The sequence below is a fragment of the Seriola dumerili genome, unplaced genomic scaffold, assembly GCF_002260705.1.
Source record: "Seriola dumerili isolate Sdu_G_001 unplaced genomic scaffold, Sdu_1.0 BDQW01000242.1, whole genome shotgun sequence".
NCBI lineage: Eukaryota > Metazoa > Chordata > Actinopteri > Carangiformes > Carangidae > Seriola > Seriola dumerili.
This window is the reverse complement of record NW_019174497.1, coordinates 270,074-292,341: the sequence shown is the minus strand read 5'-3', so window position 1 is coordinate 292,341 and position 22,268 is coordinate 270,074. Positions and strand designations below refer to the sequence as shown.

At 41.3% G+C, this 22,268-nt stretch overlaps 3 protein-coding genes across 6 annotated transcripts; 1 reads left to right on the top strand and 2 right to left on the bottom strand.

Annotated features, from left to right (window-relative positions):
* Positions 1 to 804: 804 nt before the first annotated feature.
* On the bottom strand, positions 805 to 10,676 carry LOC111229619 (guanine nucleotide exchange factor for Rab-3A-like). 4 transcript variants are annotated; one of them, XM_022756016.1, is made up of 12 exons: positions 10,335 to 10,676; positions 7,329 to 7,512; positions 7,136 to 7,231; positions 5,902 to 5,979; positions 5,373 to 5,609; positions 5,024 to 5,059; positions 3,737 to 3,865; positions 3,522 to 3,634; positions 3,268 to 3,291; positions 2,780 to 2,879; positions 2,623 to 2,689; positions 805 to 2,468 (listed from the first exon to the last, which is right to left on the bottom strand). In XM_022756016.1, exons 1-12 carry the CDS (start codon positions 10,550 to 10,552, stop codon positions 2,383 to 2,385), a joined length of 1,368 nt encoding a protein of 455 aa, XP_022611737.1. In that variant the 5' UTR covers positions 10,553 to 10,676; the 3' UTR covers positions 805 to 2,382. The 4 variants fall into 4 exon arrangements, with proteins under 4 accessions (XP_022611737.1, XP_022611738.1, XP_022611739.1 ...); XM_022756017.1 differs by lacking the exon at positions 3,268 to 3,291; XM_022756018.1 differs by lacking the exon at positions 5,024 to 5,059.
* A 1,471-nt stretch (positions 10,677 to 12,147) lies between these two features.
* LOC111229743 (bestrophin-1-like) lies at positions 12,148 to 16,343 on the top strand. The gene is made up of 9 exons (XM_022756213.1): positions 12,148 to 12,299; positions 13,254 to 13,348; positions 13,518 to 13,751; positions 13,943 to 14,097; positions 14,217 to 14,294; positions 14,628 to 14,780; positions 14,864 to 14,944; positions 15,037 to 15,188; positions 15,266 to 16,343. The coding sequence occupies exons 1-9, from the start codon at positions 12,148 to 12,150 to the stop codon at positions 16,341 to 16,343; spliced, it is 2,178 nt and encodes a 725-aa protein (XP_022611934.1).
* Positions 16,344 to 16,844: 501 nt separating this feature from the next.
* LOC111229572 (ferritin, heavy subunit-like) lies at positions 16,845 to 21,686 on the bottom strand. Its single transcript, XM_022755941.1, has 5 exons — positions 21,555 to 21,686; positions 20,226 to 20,329; positions 19,961 to 20,107; positions 19,593 to 19,718; positions 16,845 to 18,800 (listed from the first exon to the last, which is right to left on the bottom strand). Exons 2-5 carry the CDS (start codon positions 20,325 to 20,327, stop codon positions 18,642 to 18,644), a joined length of 534 nt encoding a protein of 177 aa, XP_022611662.1. The 5' UTR covers positions 20,328 to 20,329; positions 21,555 to 21,686; the 3' UTR covers positions 16,845 to 18,641.
* Positions 21,687 to 22,268: the final 582 nt, after the last annotated feature.

Sequence of the window (22,268 nt, the reverse complement as noted above, 5' to 3'; positions counted from 1 at the left end):
CCAGAGCCCTCCTCGCTGTCTGCTGTCTCCGTCGTCACTGCAGTGATAGTAGTGATCGGTGGTGTGGCCATGCTGGTGATGATGATGATCTGTTATCGAAGGTATTTAATGAACCAGATTTTGCTATGTTATACCAATAGTATAAATAAATTGTATTTCTGGGAACATCTATTCAGTGAACCGGCACCTTCCTCTTGAGATACAGACTATAGGACTGTTGGTCAGACTGGAAACAAATTCTGTAAGATGTGGATCAGAAAAGCACATTTAATGACTATTAAATCATGTAGTCATGTTAACAAGTAAAATAAATATAATAGGAACTGTTCATTTAGCCCTGAAAGATAATAAAAGTATTTCAGTAGATATGAATAACTGTACGTCTTTGTTGCAGATATTTTCCCAAGAAAGAAGAGTTGGTCACTGCTCGGTGTTGTCAAGGAAAAAGTTAACTGAACATTTGTAAGAGTTTGGTCATTTTTTATTCTAATGTTCCTCTATGTTAAAGTTAACTTTATGTCCTCAATATATTTGCAACTTAAAATAATAATATTGAACTGTCTATTGTAGTATAATATTTTGTCTTAATTTATAATCACACTAAGGCTGAACAAATCAATGTTTTACATAACTAAGTGTCCCTGTCGTTGAGCACTGCAGATATCTAGATGGTTTTTACCTTGATGTTATAGTTTGTCCTCTGACTACACATTATGTCACCCTGAGCTGCTCATTCATTAAGGTCTGCTGTAATCTGTACGACAAGGCCATGAAAACAGAATAACAAGCTTACAAGTCTTTTCAATCCGGAAACTAAAATCTTAGTGGAATGACTGCTCCAAAAAAAGATTTTTATACCATAAAGCCCCTCTGAGTGGGATATGGTCTCAGCATTTCCTCAGGATCCATGTGCCTGTTTCCTGCTTACAAACCTGTTAGGCAACTGTGGGTGTGTATCAGAGCATTTTGTATCGGGGTAACCAGGCGGTTCCTGGCAGTGACCTTAATCTAAAACCAATGACGTGCCCTGAGAGAAACAGGTCTCTGTGTCATCCAACTGTACTGCTTTGAAATGAAACACCGTGATGAGTCATCACTCTCAAACTTTGAGAGACTGAACTTTACAAAGACCAGAAATCAAAGTCCTATAAAGCACACATGGGACAAAGGTTATAGGCTACAATGCCTCGTTTTTAATGGAGTGTGTATACTGGAAGACACAGTTAATTATCAGCACACTGAGGTTAGGAAAACCTCAAAGCCCTAGATAAGGCTAAGAAGCAGTTATTGCACTTTCTGACACAATATTCTTCATTTTTATCTTTCAAAGACTGTTCTTTATAAAAAAAACTGGTCATTAATAGTAATAAATCTTTAGTATGAGGTACAACCAATATACATTGCATAATATGGCTATGTACTGCATTCATGCAAAGTCATTTATGGCTTATTCTGTATTTACATCCTGTTCATTGCAGACGTGTAAAACTACAGTTGCAACAGTTGTGCATATTGCGATCACATGTATTAAAGCTTGTTTATTTTCTGTTTACGTTGTAAAGCTGTCACTATTTTGAATGTGGAGGTATAATAATTAATTCATTAACAGTTTATCTGATTATTAATTACAGGATAATGTGAAATTATTTTTCTTGCAACAGGCTGCAGCCGTTTCCTTTGTGTTTCATACAAGGCCTCTAGAACAGGTAGTGCATCAATAAAATTAAGGCCATGCTGAGACAAAAAGTCTTGGCTGTGGTGTTTGACCTAATAACTGAAAGCAACTACGAGGTGCTGGTGAGCATTACGTTAATGTAAAAATAAAGAAAACAACTCAAATCATTGTTCTATGGAAACTGTCAATCTCAAACATCTTACATATATAATTATCTACGTATGTAATACATGAGGTAAGAGATCAACTTAACTCTCTGCTGTTTTCATCCTGTGCTCATCTTTCCAACAGAATAATGCATCTAGAATCTATTGTGCTAACATGAGAAGTTGTATGTACTCCACCGGGGAGGTTCAGAGCTCACAAGATAAAAAAACGATTCTCTTCACTTGGGAGAATTACTGGAGGCCTGCAGTATAACGGAATATATTTGACATATCTGGGAGTAACACTATCTTTAGAATTGTGTTATTTTTATGTCTTTTTAGCTGTGGTTCAATTTTTTTTTTTTAATTACCAGAACATGCTTCCCTTGTTGGTTGACCTCTGCTGCAGCACTATTGCTGTAACTAATGCTGTACAACCTCTGCTACAAAAACAGATCCACGACCTGTTTGTTACCACAGTTTAACCCAAACTCATCTGAATAATCAATGTCCTAGGATCATGCTTGTCCTGTCGGGTGTCTCAGTGGACTGTCAGGTCCACTAGCCCTGGTCAGTGAGGTAGAAACCTAACTTGGCCACAGTCATTTCTCTGCGAAGACGCATCACCTCCCAGAACATCTGCTCCGCTGCAGGGCGGCAGAGAGATGACAACAACAGATACAACACGTCAGTCGGCTCAATAAAACCCTTGTTGGCAAAGAAAAAAGCAAAAGGAGGCAAAACAGACAAATACCACAAAAAACAACTTAATATTTCACATGTAAATACAGGTTAACTTACCATCGTGTCTCACCAGGCCCTGCTGGATGTAGCGGATATATGTAAAAAAATTGCAAACTGCTGTGATCTAGAAGGGTGAAAGGAGGACAAGGTGACATGCAGCAACGCTTAACAGCAGTGTATCTAGTGAAGGTTACAGGGACGAAGTGATGGTTACCCGTGCTCGGCTGGAAGGAGAGATGTAATAGTAGCTCCCCTTGTCGCCAAGTTTAATGCGATGTCGACAGAGTCGTGTCATCCCGCTTAATGCGCATTTCCTACAAACGGAGAAAGATCAGCTGTTAAAAAAATGAAAATCACAGCTACAAGATGTGGATACGTTTTAATCACAGCAAACACTGAACATGACTTTCATTTCTTAAGGTATTATCAACAGTGAAACGTAGGTATCCTAGGAGAACACATTCCAGGTGGAAATACGTTTTACAAGACAGCACAACAACAGAGGTGCACGAAGTTAGTGACTGAAAGAGTAAAAGATTCTAGGTTAGATTAGACAGACACATGCAGAGCCCCATGTGGGTCATTTGTTTACAGATTTGTTTACATCTTTTACGATGTCTGGATAGGCAGACTTCATTTCATTCCACAGTCATTTGTGTTAGTGAAAAGCTGGACAGGTTATTGGTTCTTAGGAGGACTTACGTCTCTATTGCTGCCCTAAAGCCACTGGAAAAAAAGATTTTTAAATCAGACAGTGATTAGAAATGTGCCCGTTGATTAAAACTCCTCTCTTGATAAATGGTAAGACAGTGAAAAGCCCATGACCATAAATCATCAGTGGAGAAACCAAAACCAAATTAGAGTGAATTTTCAGTGTTGGTTTTGGCCATTGTTTAGGAGTGAATGGTGACCAGAGAGGAGAGGATGACATTTAATAGGTGGACGTGACAACTCACTTAGGGCCTCCACATTCTATAGCTGAGGCTTTAACCATCGGTAACGCTGACATGGCCACAGGCTCGATAGTCAGAGAGTTGTTTTCCACTGCGCTCTGCACCAGCTGGGACAGCTGTGGAGAGCAGGAATCGATAATGTCAATGAAAATTCAAACATCAAAATATGACAAATGCAGTGACATAATGTTTCTTCTAAGAAGCAGTGAGATTGTGACCTCAGATCTTGTAAAAGAGAGACAGGGTCCAATGTCTTCTCTGTAGATTCGACTGAGGAAGGCGGAGGAGCGGTCTAGACTCGGATGTTCCTTCCACATCAGAAACTCTGCATACAGAACTGAGTCCATCTGCAAACAGAAAACAATGCATCACTCACCCTGTCAATATACTACCTGTCTAATATGTTGACTATATTACATCACAGAAACTTAACATTAAGTCATATTTCAAAAAGATTAAGGGTCTACAGCCTCACGACTCTGTGAGGCTGTGTACTTTGACACAGTGGTGCTTTGGGCGAAATGCTAACACGCTAATGTTACATAGGTATTATGTTACCACATTCACCAGCCCACATGTTAGCATGCTAAAATTTGCTGATTATAAATATAAACAATAATAAACAAAGTACAATGGAGGCTGGTGGGAATATCATTAATTTGACAGGTATTTGGTCACAAATCAAAGTAATGGACAAACTGAAATTTTAACCTGATGATGGCGCTAAAGAAAAGATTTGAGCTGTCGAAGGCACTGGAGAAAAACTCAGCAAAACCATTAGGATTCACCCTCTGGGCTGATCCGATGGATATGTAAATGGTAAACGGACTGCACTTATATAACAGACAATGCGCTTTACGCCATGCAAGGCAACAGCCTGCCAACTGGGGGCCACTTTGACATGTGGAAAAGTCAGCTGGGGATTGAACTGCCTGCAGTTAGTGGACAACACGCTTTACCTCCTGGGCCACAAGGTGGTATGTGTACCAAATTTCAATGCAGTTGCAAAGTGGTTGACTAAGAAACTGACACTGCCATCCCCAGAGCAATGGGGCATGTCAAAAATATAGTTGGTGAGAGAGGCATAAGGAGGCCATGCAGGAATGATTTTGCTCTCCACATTATTAGCACCTCCTTGAACAACAAAGTGAAAATTCTGTCCCTGCTGCATAGAGCACAACCGGCATATTTTTACAGTCAAAAATTACTCTCCAGTAAAAACACTTGCATTACAAAGACCAACTCTTATTTACTGCTTTGATTGAAAAAGAAAATGCTAAAAAGAGCAGAACAGAAGCAGCACGCTCAGTTTATGAGTTTCTGTGCAACTAAACTCCCATCTAAACAATGTTGTTCTCAAATGAAGACTGATAATACACTTTTCCCAAGGGATACTGTGGATTATTGGCACTTTGAACAGGAAAAACTTGCTCACTGTCCCATAAATGCAGATGTAGCAGCTACAGCGAAAACTCCACCGAGCCTGATCGAACGGATTCAGTTACCTGTCTGCTGTCAATGCCTTGCCCCTCTCCCCGCTCCTGCCAATAAGAGTCATAGGTCACACTGACAGACTGTCCAGGAACCAGGCAGAGAATCAGAGAGAGGAGAGCAGGAACAGCAGGCTGAGAGAGGAAGAGACACCAAAGACAGAGAGGAAGAACAAGTCAGGCAGAGGTTAGTAGTGCGAGAAAAGACGGATCAAAAAGCAAAGAGAACTCAGCTTAGGTAAGAGATAGGGAGAACTGGAAACAAGAGAGTAAGTGCTGGGAAAAGAGAATGCACAAGTCCAAAGATGCAGAAACACATTTTAAGGATAAGATAGGTAAGTGTTCAAAATGTCGTTCAGCTTACCTCTCTGTCCTCTTTGGCCACAGGCTGAATTGAAACTGATGAAGGTTCTGGTTTTCCCGGTGAAGATGGAAAGGCACCACTCGCGCTCTTGTTGCGGATGTGTCCTCCGACATGTTTGTACGCTCCCCTGGTTCCCGAAGCCTGCAGCTGTGGGTGCAGCTGGCGGTTTGGTGAAGAGGGTGTGGATGTCAACACCAGAGTCTTGAGTGCCGTCACCTCTGCTTGCAGAACGTCAATCTGGGAGCCACACACAGAAACAGCAGAGGCAAGAAAAAAGAAAAAGGGATGAAATCTGATGACGGGAGAGAAATCAATAACATCAACAAAACTCTATTTATGTCCTTTTATTGTTCATAGAATATATCTCAAAATAACTACTTACAGTAGCAGCCTATTTTAAGACAAATCAGGTGGATTCAAGAATAGTTCAGGTGCTGCTAAGAAATTTTAACGGGACAAGATGTCAGTTCATGAGGCATCTCCTGAAGTTTTAACTGGAGTACAGAAACAGAGAAACAACCTCACACACCTTTCCCTGAGCCTCCTTCAGTTGTTTCTCTGCTGCTGCTTGTTTGACGTTCGCTTCACGCACCATCTTGTGAGCTTCCTGTTGTGAAGTAGATTACATTAACACGGTTAAAACACTGCAACAAGTTGAAGATATCTGCTGTCTTTTTATGGTGGGTTTAAAAAGTGACATCTGAAATATCTGATTGGAAGTTGTTTTTAAACTGAGGGGGGGTAAAAAAGGGTAAATCTGTTAAAAAAGAAGTTAAAGCTGAATTATTTTGATCTTTTTTATGTCACCTGGGAGAAGCAGAACAAGCTGGCGTCACAACACTGAGTGTGTGCGTGCACATTGGTATCCCTGTTTGGTGCCTTATCCTGGTTTTGATCATATTAGGGATGTGATGTTTACATAGAACATGCGACACCTGGTTATTTATATCCCTGTACAAATGATTCTAACAGTATCCAGGTTTCTTATAATCTGTGTACAGTTTTGTCTCACTCAAAAAATCTGATCATAACCAGGATAACTAACTAAGTCATTAAACTCTTTTGCACCATTATGTTCACCAGCTAGTCGTTAACTTAGTGTGTCTGCCATGGTTTGCTGAGCAGGTAGTGACCAGTGGTGTTGTCAGAGCTTTTTTGCTGAAAACAGCTGCTGCTGTTGCTGCTGCTGCTGCTGCTGGAAACAAAGTTGATGACAAAGGAGTTTGTGAATCAAAGAGGCTAAAATGCTGTAGAGTGCAGCTTTAAACCATTCAAGTTGCGGTGTCTACGTGACTTAGAGGTTTAAGACGCAGACCATTTAATTGTAACGTTCCTAGTTCAAGTTTGGTCAGGATATTTGATGTTTCTCCACAGTTAAACCTGCCATAAAATGTGGACTGTGTTGTAGTAGTGATGAACCCAGAGAATAATCATCCAACTCTGCAGTTTTTCTCTCCATCTTTCAGTGCCCATAACTTCACTGTTTTTTGTTTAAGCCTCTTTGCTCTTATCATTGTCATTTCCAGCAGCAGCAACAGCAGCCAAGTGTTTCCAGTGAGAAATTTAAACGGATAAACCGACTGCACTGTTCAGCCAGCACCAAACAACATACAGATAACGTAAGCAACCAGCTTCTGAATATAGTGGAGTTGATGGAGACCAAAAACTGAGCAAAAAGCAGAGTGAATAATGGACATAGTTTGCCTGGTGGACAGAGACTTCATCAGGGCCTAAAGCACGTGTCAGAATTACAGTGCGATCACCTCAAACAGACTAGCCGTCAGCTCCTCCAGCTCCTGCTCCAGCTGATTCCTGACCTGCGACAGACGCTCACACTCCTTGTCTTTCAGTTTCAGTTCCTGAAGTGTGTAGAAGAAAAGGTCACAATCACATTTAACAAGGAAGGACATTTGCATTGTCAGCGGTTTTTTGTTAGCATCAAGTAGGTTACAACACCCTCTTTGCAGCGTCCAGTTGTTCCCTAAGGATCTCCGAGCCCTTTTCTCTGATTTCTTTCTCTCTGATTTCCAGTGAGGAGCTGCGGAGCCGGGAGAGGTCACCATGGTCTCGGCCTGAGGTGGGCCCAGCCTGGCCTCCTCCCCCGCCTCTGGACTCTGGCTCTGGATCCAGATCTACCAACCTTCACAGGACAACGAACAAAAAAGTAAACGTGGTTATTGACAGGACATTAAAATTTCATGTTCTCTCCTTAATTTGGGTTGCATCTGGGTGTATGTTTAAATTGTGACTGCAGAAGATGTACATTAACCTTTAAGATCATTTTGGTGCAATACATGAAGTTGCAATGTTTATGTTGTAGGCTACAAGGTCTATGGGTTCAAGGTACAAGACAGAGGTTTCCCAAAGTTTTTCATGTCATGGATTCACAGAGGGATACACATAAAGTGAAGAGCATGAAACCTCTTCTCTCATGTAGGACTTGATGATATCATATGGTTGTTTATTCAGTTGTTTATTAGGCACACATAGCTAAAACTAATAAACCCTACCTTATTATTATGGTTATATAGTTCAGTTTTTGTTGAAACTGATTTCCAGGAGTGTGGGGTGTTATCTACCCTGTTTACAGTCAATGTCAACAAAACTGCAATAAGATTTTATTGCTCCAGACAATAGTTACAATCTTCATGAAGACAGGATTTATTACAGGGCTGTTGAGACTGCATTAGCTTTAGTCAGGTGATCCAGAATTAAGAAAATGTAAAATACACAAGAAAACATCAAAACATTAGGCTGCGTTGAACGATGCTGACATACTGAATTGAATATAAAGTTTATTAAAATCTTTCCCAGCTCTATTTATATTATATCTTTATGGTATTCTCACTTAGTTACTGCTGGTGACTAAAACAGCCCCCGAAGGACCCGGACCACCGTTTGGGACCCTCTGCTACAGCATTAGCAACATTACATGTTGGTTAAAGCCATCAGACTGTTAGTCACGGTCATTATTGACCCCTGAAGCTGTAAAGTTAATGGTCAAAGCAGCTCCTCGCAAGCATTTAGCTGCACTTTTAGCCAGCTAGTTGTCGTTAGCTACAACTTTTTGATACGGAGAGGTTTCCCCTCAGCGGCCGCCCTTACCCCGTCAGTCAGTGTCCAGGACAGAAGATAAACCTCCCCCCCTGTCCGTGAGTGTGTCAGCTTCTCCCCTCCAGCGTCCTTCAGCTGTTGTTGTTGTTGAATTAACAAGTAATGTACAGACCGTAGTTGAGGTTAGCTCGGTTCACTGAAACTAATCTGAGCAGTTTTAAATCACAGCCAGCGGAGGAATGCGGACGCTGACGTAGACAACCGACAACAGCAACGGTCACAAAAACGATCAAGTTAAAAAATAAATAAATAAACAAAAGTCTAACACCAACGGTGGTTTACACTTTTCCAGCCTTATCTGTCAGTGGTTTTCCTCTCATCTCCGCGGTGTTATTCCCAGGCGAGAAAGCGAGTGTCTCCTCTCTGTTTCTGCCTCCTCTCACAGGTCACATGACAGCGCATCCACTCCCAGCGCCCCCAACTACATATCCTGTCCGGAGCCCCACCACCCCCCACAGCCAAGAGCTTACCTCCACATCCAGCACGTACAGTAACACTGACAGGCTCATCCTTTCATTGTATGACGTATCACCTCATATTATCAGCTGTTTATCTACAAATATGTGAGATTAACCTCCAGAAGGAAGATTTGATGTTGGGCCCAGTCACCATACATACCAGTTTCAACCCTAACCCCAGGCACACAGAAACCACTCAGTGCTTGACTAGTCAATTGACATTCAATTGACAGAAACTTCACTGGCAACAATCTTGATAATTTATTAATAGAGTTGGGTTTTTTTTTTTGGCAAAAATACCAAAAATCCACTGATAGCAGCTTCTCAAATCAGAATATTTCCTGGTTTTCACATTTTTCATTGATAGTAAATCCAACATCTTTGGGCTTTTCAGTGGGAATAAGGGAATAATGATGAGATTTTTCACTATTTTCTGGCATTTTACAACCTTAACTTTTTTTATTAATAGTGCAAAATCACCTAAGGACTCGCTGCGCACTTTACACATTGAATAAAAACAAGTGTACTATAGTGTGTACACACACTAAAATATAGTATGAAACAAACCTCTGAGTCAAAAAGCATATCGTGGTGACCTGGTGACTGAGGGCTTTAAGACACTGACCGTGCAATCTCAACATCACTGGTTTAGCCAGGAACATGAGTTGCATTCATCCCCCACCTCTCTACACGCATTTCCTGTCAGCTCGCTATTGTGCTTTCTAATAAAGGCAAAAATTAAAATGAAATCAAGCCCTGATCTGACCTCTGCAGTAGGCCCACAGACTGGAAAAAACCCTGATGAGGTTCCTCTGTTTTGGCAGTTCTTCACTACATTTGTCCAAATAAGATTTTACATGCAAAACACGCCTAAAATAATATCATTGGAGTTAAACTAGTGACTAAACATAGACTTTTGTCTGCTAGTTTACATGTGTAGTCATGTGACTCGACCACCTGCCTACTACCTTACTGTGATTGTCACAGGTGAAAGCATTATCCCTTTGACAGGGCACAGTCTTCATGGTGGGTGGAAATTGTGAGAGAGCACGTCAAGATCTCTTCAAGTCAACTCAACATAAGTCAGATTTCTTAGGACTGGAGTTGGTTGAACATTATAGCCACATCTGAGAAGACTGTTGTTGATAGATATTGTGCAAAATGACACAACTGTCTCTACTAGGTGGCGGTAATTAAAGCACTTGGGTAGCTGTAGCTACCATACTGTCATTGTGGTAACCCTAAGGGAGTCATCTGAGGACCATGAATAGGCTACATACATGTATCTTTACAAACAACCATCATGCATTATGTTGATGTAATTCTCCTGTTTATCCCATTCAGGTAAACTCAACTGTCTTGCCCCAGTGCTTTGTGATTTAACACTTACCGCCCAACAACACAGCCTTCCTCCTCGGTTTGTCTGCTGGACTTGTGTCTGGAAGCTGGCTGTCCCACCGCATCAGGTGTCCCAAAGAAGACTGTAGAGGAGTACACTGCTATTCCAGATCTCCCCGCCTTGAGGACTTCATATCCCCGGCTGGATGAAGCTGAAGATGGTGGAGAGGAGGAAATCTGGACGCTGTGAATTCCCTCAAAAGCATCCATGTCTGTCTCTCTCTAGGGCAGCGCAGAGACTCGTCAGAAACTACTAGTTACTCCGGAGAAGATTTAGTTTGTCAGATTCTTTAAGTGGCATATGATGGCCTTGAAGTCTGTAGCTGTCAAGCACCTAAAATACAGAAAAGAAAAAGTTACATACAGCAACTTAAAATCACATGACAACTAAATGGTTCATAAAAGTTTTGCTTTACAAACTTGCACAGTCAAAAGTCTTCCAGTTGACAAGACATGACCTCTACAGTGTTAAACTATAACTCGTACTGTGACTTCCCTCTATGTACACTGCAGAGACATAAGAGGTCAGGCTTGAGATAGCCAGTGTAAACATAAGGTAGGAAACAGTATCCTGCAAGTATCACGCACATGTGAGAGTTTAATAGAGTTACACTTCCAGGCTGAGTTAAGAACAAATAAATACACATGATATACTCACCAAAGTGTTCAAAACTGATTCCCAGTTATTGTCAGTCTGTAAAATAGGGCTCTGATAATCTTCAGGGTTCAGCAAGTTAAACTCTGTCCGCAATTCGCCCTGCTGCTGGTCGTCTGGTTCGACAGGAAGGGTTAATCACTAACACTTTCTGACCAGTAACAACTCAGCTGTACACATTTCTTCCAGCAGGGGGGGGTCCCCCACACTCTCACCTGATCAGGAGCTTTATATTATCAAATGCTGCAAGATGCTTCAAATAGAAAATAATCAAGTTTCGTGAAATCCAGAAATGAGATTATATGTTCAAAAGTTTCTGCAGAGAGAAATGACATGGGTGTTAAACTTTGAAGACAACAGTCAGTGAAGTGGCTGAAATTTGGTTTCATTAAGTCATATTTCCAAAAATCTAAACACAGCTACTCAGCAGTTATGCCTGTAACCAACCTATTTGTGGCAGTGTGGGTGCTCTGCTGTCCTCAGATTTGTTCAGATTAACAGGACCTGGACTCACAATGCAGCTTTGTTGCTGAAACAGATTAACACATCAAGTGACCGGAGGTGTACGAGTCCCTTGCTCTCTTTTTCTTTCCTGCTTTCCTTTCTCCAACATTCTCCTCAGACGCTGCCGACACACATCTCGAGCCACAGTGAGTGAGAAGGCCAGACGTTTTCATGTTCAGTGGTGAGTAACCACAACTTCACAGTCTTGTGTTTTAGTTGGCAAATTTGACCTCTTGTGACCCTCAAATATTGTATTAGCCTGTTGTAGCTCTGCAAACATCTCCTCAGATGTAGTGGTGTTTTTCAGATCTATAAAATGTGGAAAATTATGAAGTGTGTAGAAAATGGAAAATAAAATGCAGTGGATTTAGCATGGGTTTCTGTTCTCTGTATCTCAATACAATATGAGTGTATAAACTAAATATTTGGATTGTAGAATAAGTAATAAACATATCTCAACTAAGCTTCCTGTTTTGTTTTACTGAACAATTTAGGATATGAGACCTCACTGGCCTTATGAGATCCAGGCTGATCGCTGACGTTGAGCTACGACGAAGCACAGAAAACAACACCACACTGGTTTCCTTTATGTCAGGCCACAGTCAGCCAGCAAGTTGGCCAACAAAGAGCAGCAGCAGGAGCAGCAATGACAGTAACGTACTCCCGCAGGGTTGCTGATGCAGGTCTGGGAACCTTCTTTCACCTGCTCCTGCGATGGAAAGGCAGCATTTATAAACTTCTCTACAGAGAGCTCATCATCTTCACTCTGCTCTACTACTTCTTCAGTATTGTTTATAGGTACTCGCCCAAGAGAAAACACTGAACTTCAGCTGCCATTGTTCATGTCCTCCACTCTGCAGAAAGCCTGACCCATACTGGATTTTTATTCCCTATATTGATATTTTTTCTGATATAAATTTTTCCCTTTGTCAAGGCCACACATACATACTGAGGAAGACATTCTCCAGTTGAAAAATACTCCTGTCAGTGCTCTCTAGTGGTCAAACTATGTAATGTTCTCAAATATTTGATAAGTCAGTATCGGCCAATACATAGACCAGATTCATCAGGTCTCATTGTGACATTATTTAACAGTATGTATTCACTCAACAAGGAGGTTTTAGAGTTTTAGAGAACAACTGTTTACATCACAGGTTCGATACACCAGACCACCAAATATTTGCTCAGTTTCCTGCAATAACAAGATTATATTTCACATTATAATGACTTTTCTCATTATTACAACATACTAAATTAATAAGACTGGACCCTTTTTTTTTTTTTAATTCTAACAACATATGGATGTTACTTCTCATGACAACAAACTAACTTATGTTATAAAGAGAAAACTTTCTTGTTTTAATGAGAGAAGTTTGAATGTTGTTATAGTGAGAAAGATTTTATTGTTTTAAAGAGACATGTTGACTGTAATAACTGGAACATTTTGTGATATAACAAGACAAAATGATGCTAAGAAACATTTAACATTTAAAAAGGGTTTAATTAGGTATTTTCTTATAATGAGAATATGTCATGATAACACAAAAAATATGTTGTTACAACATGAAAAGAACCTTTTTAAAACAAGAATATTTTCCAGTCATGAGGTAACAATATATATATATTTTTTTTTATCATGGTGGGAATAATATGCTGTCATATGTTAGAGCAGAAAAAGAGTGGTTCCGGTTCTTGTCACAGGTCTCTCCTCAGTTGTCATAGATGGGACTCAGCAGATGTTTCCTTCACCAGGTTTGTGTTCAATGATGACCAGAAGAGGCTGTTTGAGAGGCTGTCCATATACTGTGACCGCTATGCAGAGCTCATCCCAGTGTCCTTTGTGCTGGGTGAGTCTGAGGCTGATTGTTTTATACCTTGTATGATGATGATGATAGTTTAACTGCACCACCATCTCATTTAAATCTGAATGATCGTCCAAATGTGCAAAAATCTAAATTCCTGGAAACCACCACTGCAGACAGCCTCTAATGCCACAATTTTTACATTTTTAACCAGGTTTCTACGTGACCTTGGTCGTGTCCCGTTGGTGGGGCCAGTTTGAGAATGTCCCCTGGCCGGACCGCCTGGCAGCATTAGTGGGTGGTCATGTTCGAGGGGCTGACGAGGCGTCCAGGCTGACCCGCCGAACTCTGATGAGATACGCCAACCTGTCTGGTGTGCTCATCTACCGCTCTGTCAGCACGGCCGTCTACAAGAGGTTCCCCACCACGGAGCACCTGGTGCAGGCAGGTACGACGTGGTGATGAAACCACTAAAACTCACTGCTCATTGGCCTGCCAGTCTTGTCACATACCAGACAACCACACCCAGAGCTGCTGGCTCTGTTTGCACTGTTTAAAATCATGAAGACACTGGTGTGGTGCTTTCTCTGTTTATGCTGTTTCGGCTGCTTCTATCTCCACGCCGTGTTTGTCTTTCAGGTTTGATGACATCAGAGGAGCTGAGGCACCTAGAGGACTTACCCTCTCCTCATAACAAGTTCTGGGTCCCGTGCATGTGGTTCGTCAGTCTGGCTCTGAGAGCTCGGACTGAGGGTCGCATCAACAATGACGTGGCGCTCACAGCCATTCTCACTGTAGGTGTTCATGTGCATCCGTCTGCAGGCCAGCAGAGCGTCGTCTCTTTGATAAAATCTTGTCTTTGAAGCATTTTTTTTAAATGGTTTCTCCATGTCCTGCTTTTTTCTCTGTTCAGGAGTTGAATAGTTTACGGGCAAAGTGTATGAAGCTGTACGGTTATGACTGGATCAGCCTGCCTCTTGTCTATACTCAGGTCTTGTTGATGCTGTATACTGTGGCAGTAGAACAAATAGATTTAGTAGTTTTCATTTAGTGATAATTACAAAATGATTATGTGTTAGAAAAATAAACAACCCTGCCAATGATTGTGACACTAAGCCAAAATGAGGCTACTGGTTTTTGCTCCTAAAAAAATTTAATTGTGTTCTTATAGTAATCATCAGGTACCTGAAGTGATTCACTTGGTTTAATCAAAATTAAAAATTTAACCAAAAGAGCAATAAAACAACTCTCCTAGAGACTTGGTAAATCTTTCTCTGTGGTTGCTACGAGACACTGCCGGACTTGACAAATGTTTTTTAATTAGGTGGTGACAGTTGCTGTCTACAGCTTTTTCCTGGCTTGTCTGATTGGTCGTCAGTTCTTGGATCCAGCTAAGGGTTACCCAGGTCATGATCTGGACTTCTACCTGCCTGTGTTCACCCTGTTGCAGTTTTTCTTCTACGTTGGTTGGCTGAAGGTGAGGAACATCAGATTCTTTGTGTGATATTAATTTGTCAAATCCTGAGCTGTATTGTTGACCTTTTCTTTTCATGGTCTCAGGTGGCTGAGCAACTCATAAACCCTTTTGGTGAAGACGATGATGACTTTGAGACCAACTGGCTTGTTGATCGCAATTTACAGGTTTGGATCTAAACTGTTTGATGTTTGTTTTTTTATCAGCTGTAGACAGCAGCTGTCTTGTTGTACCTGCTGTCATTTTCATCGTGTCCCAGGTGTCCTTGTTGTCTGTGGATGAGATGTACGACAGCCTGCCGCTGGTTGAGAGGGATATGTACTGGAATGAGTCTGAGCCTCAGCCTCCCTACACTGCTGCCAGTGCTGAACACCGCAAACCCTCCTTCATGGGCTCAGCCCTGGATATCAGGTTCAGTAATGTTTTTATTTCCTGGTACACAATTCTGAAATACGCTGTCATGTGACCATCTGTGTGATCTAAACCAGTGTTCCTAAGGAGGAGATGGAGTTTCAGTCCAATCTGGAGCAGATCAAAGAACATGAAGAAGCCAACTACTCCACCCCACTGCTGGGAGGGCTGGGTCGTCTTCTTGGTGTTCAGTCCCCTAACTTTCCTCGCTCCTCCCGGGTCTCTCTGCTGCGCCGCCGTCCTGGAGCTCCACTAAGTCGCTTCCCTCTTTACCTGCACCCAGAGGCTCCATCAACTCCGAGTCAAGTTCGCCAGCCTTTGAACCAGGAGCGAGATCCAGACTATGCCTTCTCCACCATGCCCTTGTATGAGAGACCAGGTTTCTACAGCTGCCCACAAACACCCATCCACTGCGTGCCCCCTGCAGTGCCCCGCCCTCGACCCGCCCGGAGAGCCCAGAATGAATGGGATCGCAGCTGCAGCTCCCTCGCCCCTCCAACGGTGGGCTCACAGCTGCTGCCTCCTGACACCCCAAACCATGTCCCCCCACCGCCATCCTCTGCTTTCCCCTGGCTGAGTGAGGATGGGGAGATGCAGAGTGCCCCTACCTTCTCCTTCCCTGACCCTCTACCTGAACTCTGCCCAATATCTAAACTCAGACCAGGACACGGCCTGCTGTCTCGCCGGCCTCCCCCTCCTCGCCTTACTCTGGACAACCTCCCCTCAGCCGACAGCCAGCCTGGACCCCCGAGTGCTCGAGCCGCAGGAAGCGGAGGAGAAAGGGTGTTCTCGTTCACTCCTCCCTCTCGAACAGCCGCAGCAAATCCCAGTAATCCCAACAGCAGCTCTAGCAGCATTAATGCAACAAGCACCAACGGCGCTGGCACGACGGGAACTCTCTGCAACGGTACAAGTCACAGTAATTTTAGTAACCATGGGAACTTCAGCGCCAACATGAGGGCAAGCAACGGGGGCACCAACGGTGGGCTGAGCAGTAACATGAACACAGTTTCCACTTCAGCATCATCGCAACAAGAAACCAATCAGCAAAACTCCCCCAATGATTCAGGAATCTCACTGGCTGAAGGGGACCTGCTGGGTGTCTTGGTGGATGGTGGGGTGAACAAGGCGGCAGGAGGGAGAGAACAAGATTGACACACTGTTTTTATACCACGTGTGGCATTCAAAATATTTCTCTCACACACACACACACACACACACCCCACACACACACACACACACACACACACACACACACACACACACACAGGTACTGACCTATCTTACATCTGAAAGGCATTACATCATCTGAAGCCATACACACAATTGAAAAGGATTTGTTGCAAACACTGAGTTAATCTCTTACTTCCTGACAAACTCTTCCAGAAGAATTAACCTACTTGTAATGCAAAAAGCACCTTATGAGATTTAACCGTCAACATGTGAAGGAAGAATAATAAATACTTTGCAGTTTCTGCAGAGACTCAAGTGACAAGAGGCCAAAATGTGTATATTCTTAAACTCTAGAAGTCTTATCAGTTTCCATCAGTGTACTCTTAATAAATATTACTTATCACATTATGCTTCTTTTGTCATTTTAACAAGAATTTTTTCAATAAAAAATTAAAACCTGCAAATAATTTGTATAGTACTTTATTTTCTTATTATTCAAGGATACTGTATAATTCACACCAACGTATATTCATAAAACATCTTATATAAAGCATCTGCAGAGAGAGGCAATCTGTCCAACAATGAAATAGCTGAGGAAACATTTGTATGGCTTTCACCTGCTTATCTACATCAGTGTGCCCAGATAACATTAGAATTAATTTAAAGAAGTTACTGTACAGTCGCCTTACTGAGTCGCCATCTGCAGTTAACCCACAAAACATGAGCAATTCACCTCATACAACTGGCGCATTTAAAGGAGCCACTCTGTATTTCATGGGTACACTCACTGACAGGCAGTTTGACATGAATACTATGTGCCTATACGACATATGGAGGGTTAAGTGTGCCATCTTAAAGTGGCAATCTCAAAGATTTGCATTTAAATAAGTGTCTTTTAAGTCACTGTCGCAGAATGAGGTAACACAATGGCGACTGAACCTATGATCCAATGTTGACATTATATACTGTAGAAGTCCTTGCATTTTAGTTTTATGAACTGGGAGTCTGGTATGACTCACTCGCAAAATGACAAGGAACACGAGTCACTAACACAGAGTTAGTGATACAAGTAGGTGTCACCAAAGATAAGAAACTGAGATCTTTGAGACTAATACTTTAATTTCTAACCTCTGTAATTCATAACCTCGGTTAATTATCAATTTGGTGATTTTTTTCGAGTGTATCAGTAAAAAAAAACAACAAAGAGGGACATCGAACATGAATTTAAATGAAACTCACAAAAGAACGTACAAATCAGTTAAATTATAACTAAATGGGCCGATAAATTCATTTTAATGATATTGTTTTTAAATTATGGACTATTCTATTTACTAATGTGTCTCCAAATTACTTGTTTTTGCTTTGCTCTTTACTTTCATTTCATTCTATTTAAAGACATGCAACCACTGTACCAGGACTTAAAATTAGGGATCCAAAACACAAAAACAGCAGCTGTCTGTAACAGGAATGATATATGGTGTACATAAAGTGATTCTACAGCAGTGCTTCCCAATGTTTGTTAAAACAGAGGCATGGCCTTTGTATGGACAGGAATTGTTAACAGTTAAACCAAAGAGCAATTGTTCTTTCTAGGGCCATTTCAAGAGAGGTAAAAGTATCCAGCATTCACAACAACAAAAAAAAAAGATAAAAAGGTTAGACAGGAGTCAACCCCCAGGTTGGGTTAGACCTAAATTATTTTTTATGTGACACACTGGCTAAGAGTGGAAAAACATAAACTGTAAATGCTAATATCAGGAGACAAATGTGGAAGCAGTGGGATGGAATATCATAAGACACATACAACAATACATGGAGTAACAAAAAGTGTGCTTTGAAGTTATTTTCAAATCCACTTTTAAAGTATTGAATTCATTTCCATGTCATTGTGATTTTACATATTATAAAAGCCTTTAAATGTTCTAGTGGCACAGTCCAGCCTCCATACACTTACTGCTCAAAGAGAAGAAAATATTTTAAAAAGCTGATTTCAAATTGCAGTGCAGACATTAAATTGTTGTTTTAGCCACCATACCACGATCAGTGACATATATAAGTATGAACACATAATAAGCAATAAATAAAGGTCTGTTCAGTTTTTATTTCTACAAAACACATCTATGATAGTTTGTAAACTGGAATGTAACATCAAGTGAGGTCTGGAGTAATCCAGTTTAGAGAGCTATATATGGCTTTTGCAAACATATGTAGTGCATGTACAGGATTTGGGGGCAGGCTTGCATGCAGAGGTGAGCAGGATGATCAGTGTCACACTGTAGTTTAACTGCCTTCTTCAGCCATGGTGTGTTTGTCAAAGAGGTACTCGGCCATGCCAGTCTGAGGGGCTCCCATGTGACGCAGGTTTGAGATCCAGTCAGCGAGCTGTTTGATAGATTTCACCTGCTCATCCAGAAAATGTGTTTCTATGAAGTCACACATCTGTGGAAAATAAATGACAAAATTTTGCTTCTTATTAGACTGTCAGATCCTCTAAATGGCAGGTATTGTATGTTTCACACCACAGAAACATACAATACCTGCACAGTATCCAGCTGTGGCTCCATTGCAGTTTCAATCTCCACCAGAAACGTTTCATTAGTGTTTGTTCTCCAGCGGACTTCAGCTTTTTTAGATGTTTTGGTGACATTTCTTGTGTTTTACAAGCATGAATACAGGTTTGCAGGTTATTTAGATGTGTAACAGGTCAGCTTTTGAGCAGTACTGAATATGACAACCTGTTGTCTTCAGATCTTCTCTGCCATCACTTATTTTAAATGTCAGTACACCCACTCTCACAGCACAGCTGCTGTCATTAACCCCTTTGTTGATATTGCCTGACAATGTCGTGATCATAAAATAATGTTTTTATTTACAACCCAGCAGCTTGGTAATGAGTGCTGGTCGTTGTCTGACGACAGAAAATACGTAAACGAAAACAGCTATATTGTGAATTTGGCCATATTAAACAACAGAGTATAGCTGATCACACAAACTGAGGTTGAATGGGCGGTTTAACCCTAACCATAATCCTAACCCCTCGCTAACTACAAACACCAAAAACAAGTTTTGCTGTGTCAAGAAACAAATGAAATGTATCATTAAAATTAATATTAAGTCAAATGCCAATAGTGCTGAGTAAAATGGCGGCAGATTGTTTCCTGCAGCTGTAAAAGGAGCTGGGACTTGACAGAGCCGGAGCCTGTGTGCATTAGCCCTTAGTTTGCTGCTTACATGAGGATCGTTGTGATCAGTTGCCATTTTTTGCAGGTCCAGCAGAGATTGGTTTACGCTTTTCTCCAGCTGCAGGGCACACTCCAAAGCCTCCAGGCCGCTCCCCCACTCATCTCTATCAGGTTTCTAAGACAGACATAAATAATTCACAACAATTCAATACTCATGATATGCTGAGTCCACTAAAATAACCAACTGATAATTAATCATTTCATCATAAAATGGTACTTGCACCATATTTAGTAAACATTTAAATTTATCTCCAAAAGCCCTTTTCTTTAACCAACCTGCTGTGAAAAAAATAAAAATAAAACTGACATTCTTGACACACTGTAACAATGTTAAGTAGAAGAAGTGTCAGTACATACTCTGATGTCCTGCAGAAAAATCCTGCCTCCCCTCTTGTTCTGCAGACTCATCAGCTTCTCTGCATGTTCATTCTCCTCTTTGGACTGTGCGCGAAAGAACTTTGCAAAATTTGGCAGGAATTTATCATCCCTATCAAAGTAGTAGGCCTAAAAATGAACAAAAAGAAAGATGAGAAAACATTTGTTTCATCACAAGCAGTAGTGAGCTATGAGCGCTGAGCAGAGAAGATGCACATCGAGCTGCTGGCTTGAAAGCGTTTCTTACCATAGAGAGATAAACATAGGAGGCATACAGCTCCAGGTTTATCTGTCTGTTAATGGCAGCCTCGCAGTCCTGGTGGAAGTTTTGTCGGATTTGCGAACTCATTTCTGTATGGATTATAACAATGAATAAGTGAGTGAACAAATTTCCACGACACTCTTCTGCTAGTCAAATTTAAGGCAGTACATATCTGTATAGGCACATTTTAAAAGTACAACAAGCAAAGACCTTTCAGACAACTGCTAATAAAAGACCTGGACGGATACTTGAACTCAGTTGATGCAGTGTATGTTGCATCACAAACCACCGCCAAAAGACAAAAGCACTTTAGAGCACAGCTGACACTGGCTGATGATACCTTAACCCCTCCACCATTCCTGCCAACATGACCAGACACATCATTCTTCTCACTACACTTCACTGAAGAGCTTGCTAAACCGAATCAATGGATTTCCAAAAAGACTTCATGAAAGCATGCACATCATTCAAGTAACTGCTATTCACCATTCAGATGGGCAAACGGTTTTTCCTCAGTTACTCTAGTTGTATCTATCCATGCAGCTCATGTTGGGTTTTACTTGCACGTTTTAAGATATCTACCCTTGAGATTTCTGCCTTGACCCCAACACAGTAAATGGAAAATCAAAACACTTTACATTTAACCATTTAGTTTACATGCAGGAATTTCTCCGGGCAATCCACCTCACTGTGAACAGTTTTCAGTAAAATAACTTCTTTCTAACAAAGAAAATGCCCAAATGAAGTGACTCCCGGCTCTGTGGAGTATCCTGATTGGGTGCGCTGACCCTTTGAGGGGACACCTGCATTCATATTGATTCAGACAAACTGACCTTCACCTCACAATTTAACGACCTGATAAACTGATACAACGTGTGTGTTTAAGTGAGACACTATTGGTCAAAGCCACCGTCAAACTGGCTAAACAGCTTTTATCTTCGAGTCGCAGCTAATAACTATGTTCACAAAACTGTGGATAGTATGAGGCACAGACTGTTTACCTGCTTATGTAAAGAGACATTGGGTCAAGGTGGGCTGATAGCAAGGCTTGCTAACATGGTTGCTAACTTCAACACAAAACTAAAAGGGAAAAGTTTCCTTGACTGTGGCGATAATGCTGACTTTATCGATGAGCCTAACATGTTATTCTACCACACCAGGAGCTAACTGACGACAGCTACAAGTTACGTTACAAGATATGAATAACGTTGCCAAACAGTTAGCAACCATGAATTAATTCATCCCAGAGACAACACGACAGGTAGGCTAACAACTTACAGGATAGATGAGCATCGAGCTGTGACACAAACATACCTGGTTTGTCGATCTGGGACTTTTCGCAGACGTGAGTAGTTGTGTAGCAGTGCAATATTTCCGACCTTAAATTTCCAGCCACAGAAGTTATTCTGCAGAGCAGCTTACGTTACCAGTCTGTGAAACGTTAGGTCGCTCCCTCCGCTCTTTCTACGTTAGCGCCGTCAGTGTTGCCAGATTTGACAGACAAAAAGTAGCAAACGCAAAGTCTACAATCTACCTAATTTTGCTACAACAAAGTCGTTAGGATGATGTTACATTATACGTTATTAACATTAATGTCTTCAATTATATGAACAGATGTAAAATTTTACAGGGAACAGGAAATATACAAATTGAGACCCGTTTTTAATCAGTATTTGTTAACATTTTGTAAAAATAAATGAATAAATAAAATACAAATAAAAAAAACAAACAAGTGTGCCAAATTAGCTATTAACAGTTCCTGTTGCTATGTACAATTGTAAGTAGTGACAACCATCAATAAATTGCTTTCACACTGAAGACGTGGTGGTTCTCATGCAAATTCAGCAGTTTTCTTAATTTTAAGCGGACGTTATACAACATAACCCCAGATTCTGAGTGCAGGCGTAGTCCTCTTCTTTAGGACACCTGCATGCACCTGTCCCTTTCACCTCACACAGTATATTTGACTCCCCGACAGCTCCTCCCTTACTGTTTGAAATATTTGGAATATAATGCCCTAATGGTACA

Coding starts and splice junctions, on each gene's coding strand:
- LOC111229619 (XM_022756016.1), bottom strand. CDS start 10,552: ATGGATGCTTTTGAGGGAATTCACAGCGTCCAGATTTCCTCCTCTCCA. Junction 3,292..3,521: donor ATAGAATGTGGAGGCCCTAA/GTGAGTTGTCAC, acceptor CTTTTTTTCCAG/TGGCTTTAGGGCAGCAATAG. Junction 2,880..3,267: donor TTTAGGGCAGCAATAGAGAC/GTAAGTCCTCCT, acceptor CTCCGTTTGTAG/GAAATGCGCATTAAGCGGGA.
- LOC111229743 (XM_022756213.1), top strand. CDS start 12,148: ATGACAGTAACGTACTCCCGCAGGGTTGCTGATGCAGGTCTGGGAACC. Junction 12,300..13,253: donor TTCTTCAGTATTGTTTATAG/GTACTCGCCCAA, acceptor TTCCTTCACCAG/GTTTGTGTTCAATGATGACC. Junction 14,781..14,863: donor TCTACGTTGGTTGGCTGAAG/GTGAGGAACATC, acceptor TCATGGTCTCAG/GTGGCTGAGCAACTCATAAA.
- LOC111229572 (XM_022755941.1), bottom strand. CDS start 20,327: ATGAGTTCGCAAATCCGACAAAACTTCCACCAGGACTGCGAGGCTGCC. Junction 19,719..19,960: donor TTTTTCTGCAGGACATCAGA/GTATGTACTGAC, acceptor TGTCTGTCTTAG/AAACCTGATAGAGATGAGTG. Junction 18,801..19,592: donor CTGATCACAACGATCCTCAT/GTAAGCAGCAAA, acceptor TATTTTCCACAG/ATGTGTGACTTCATAGAAAC.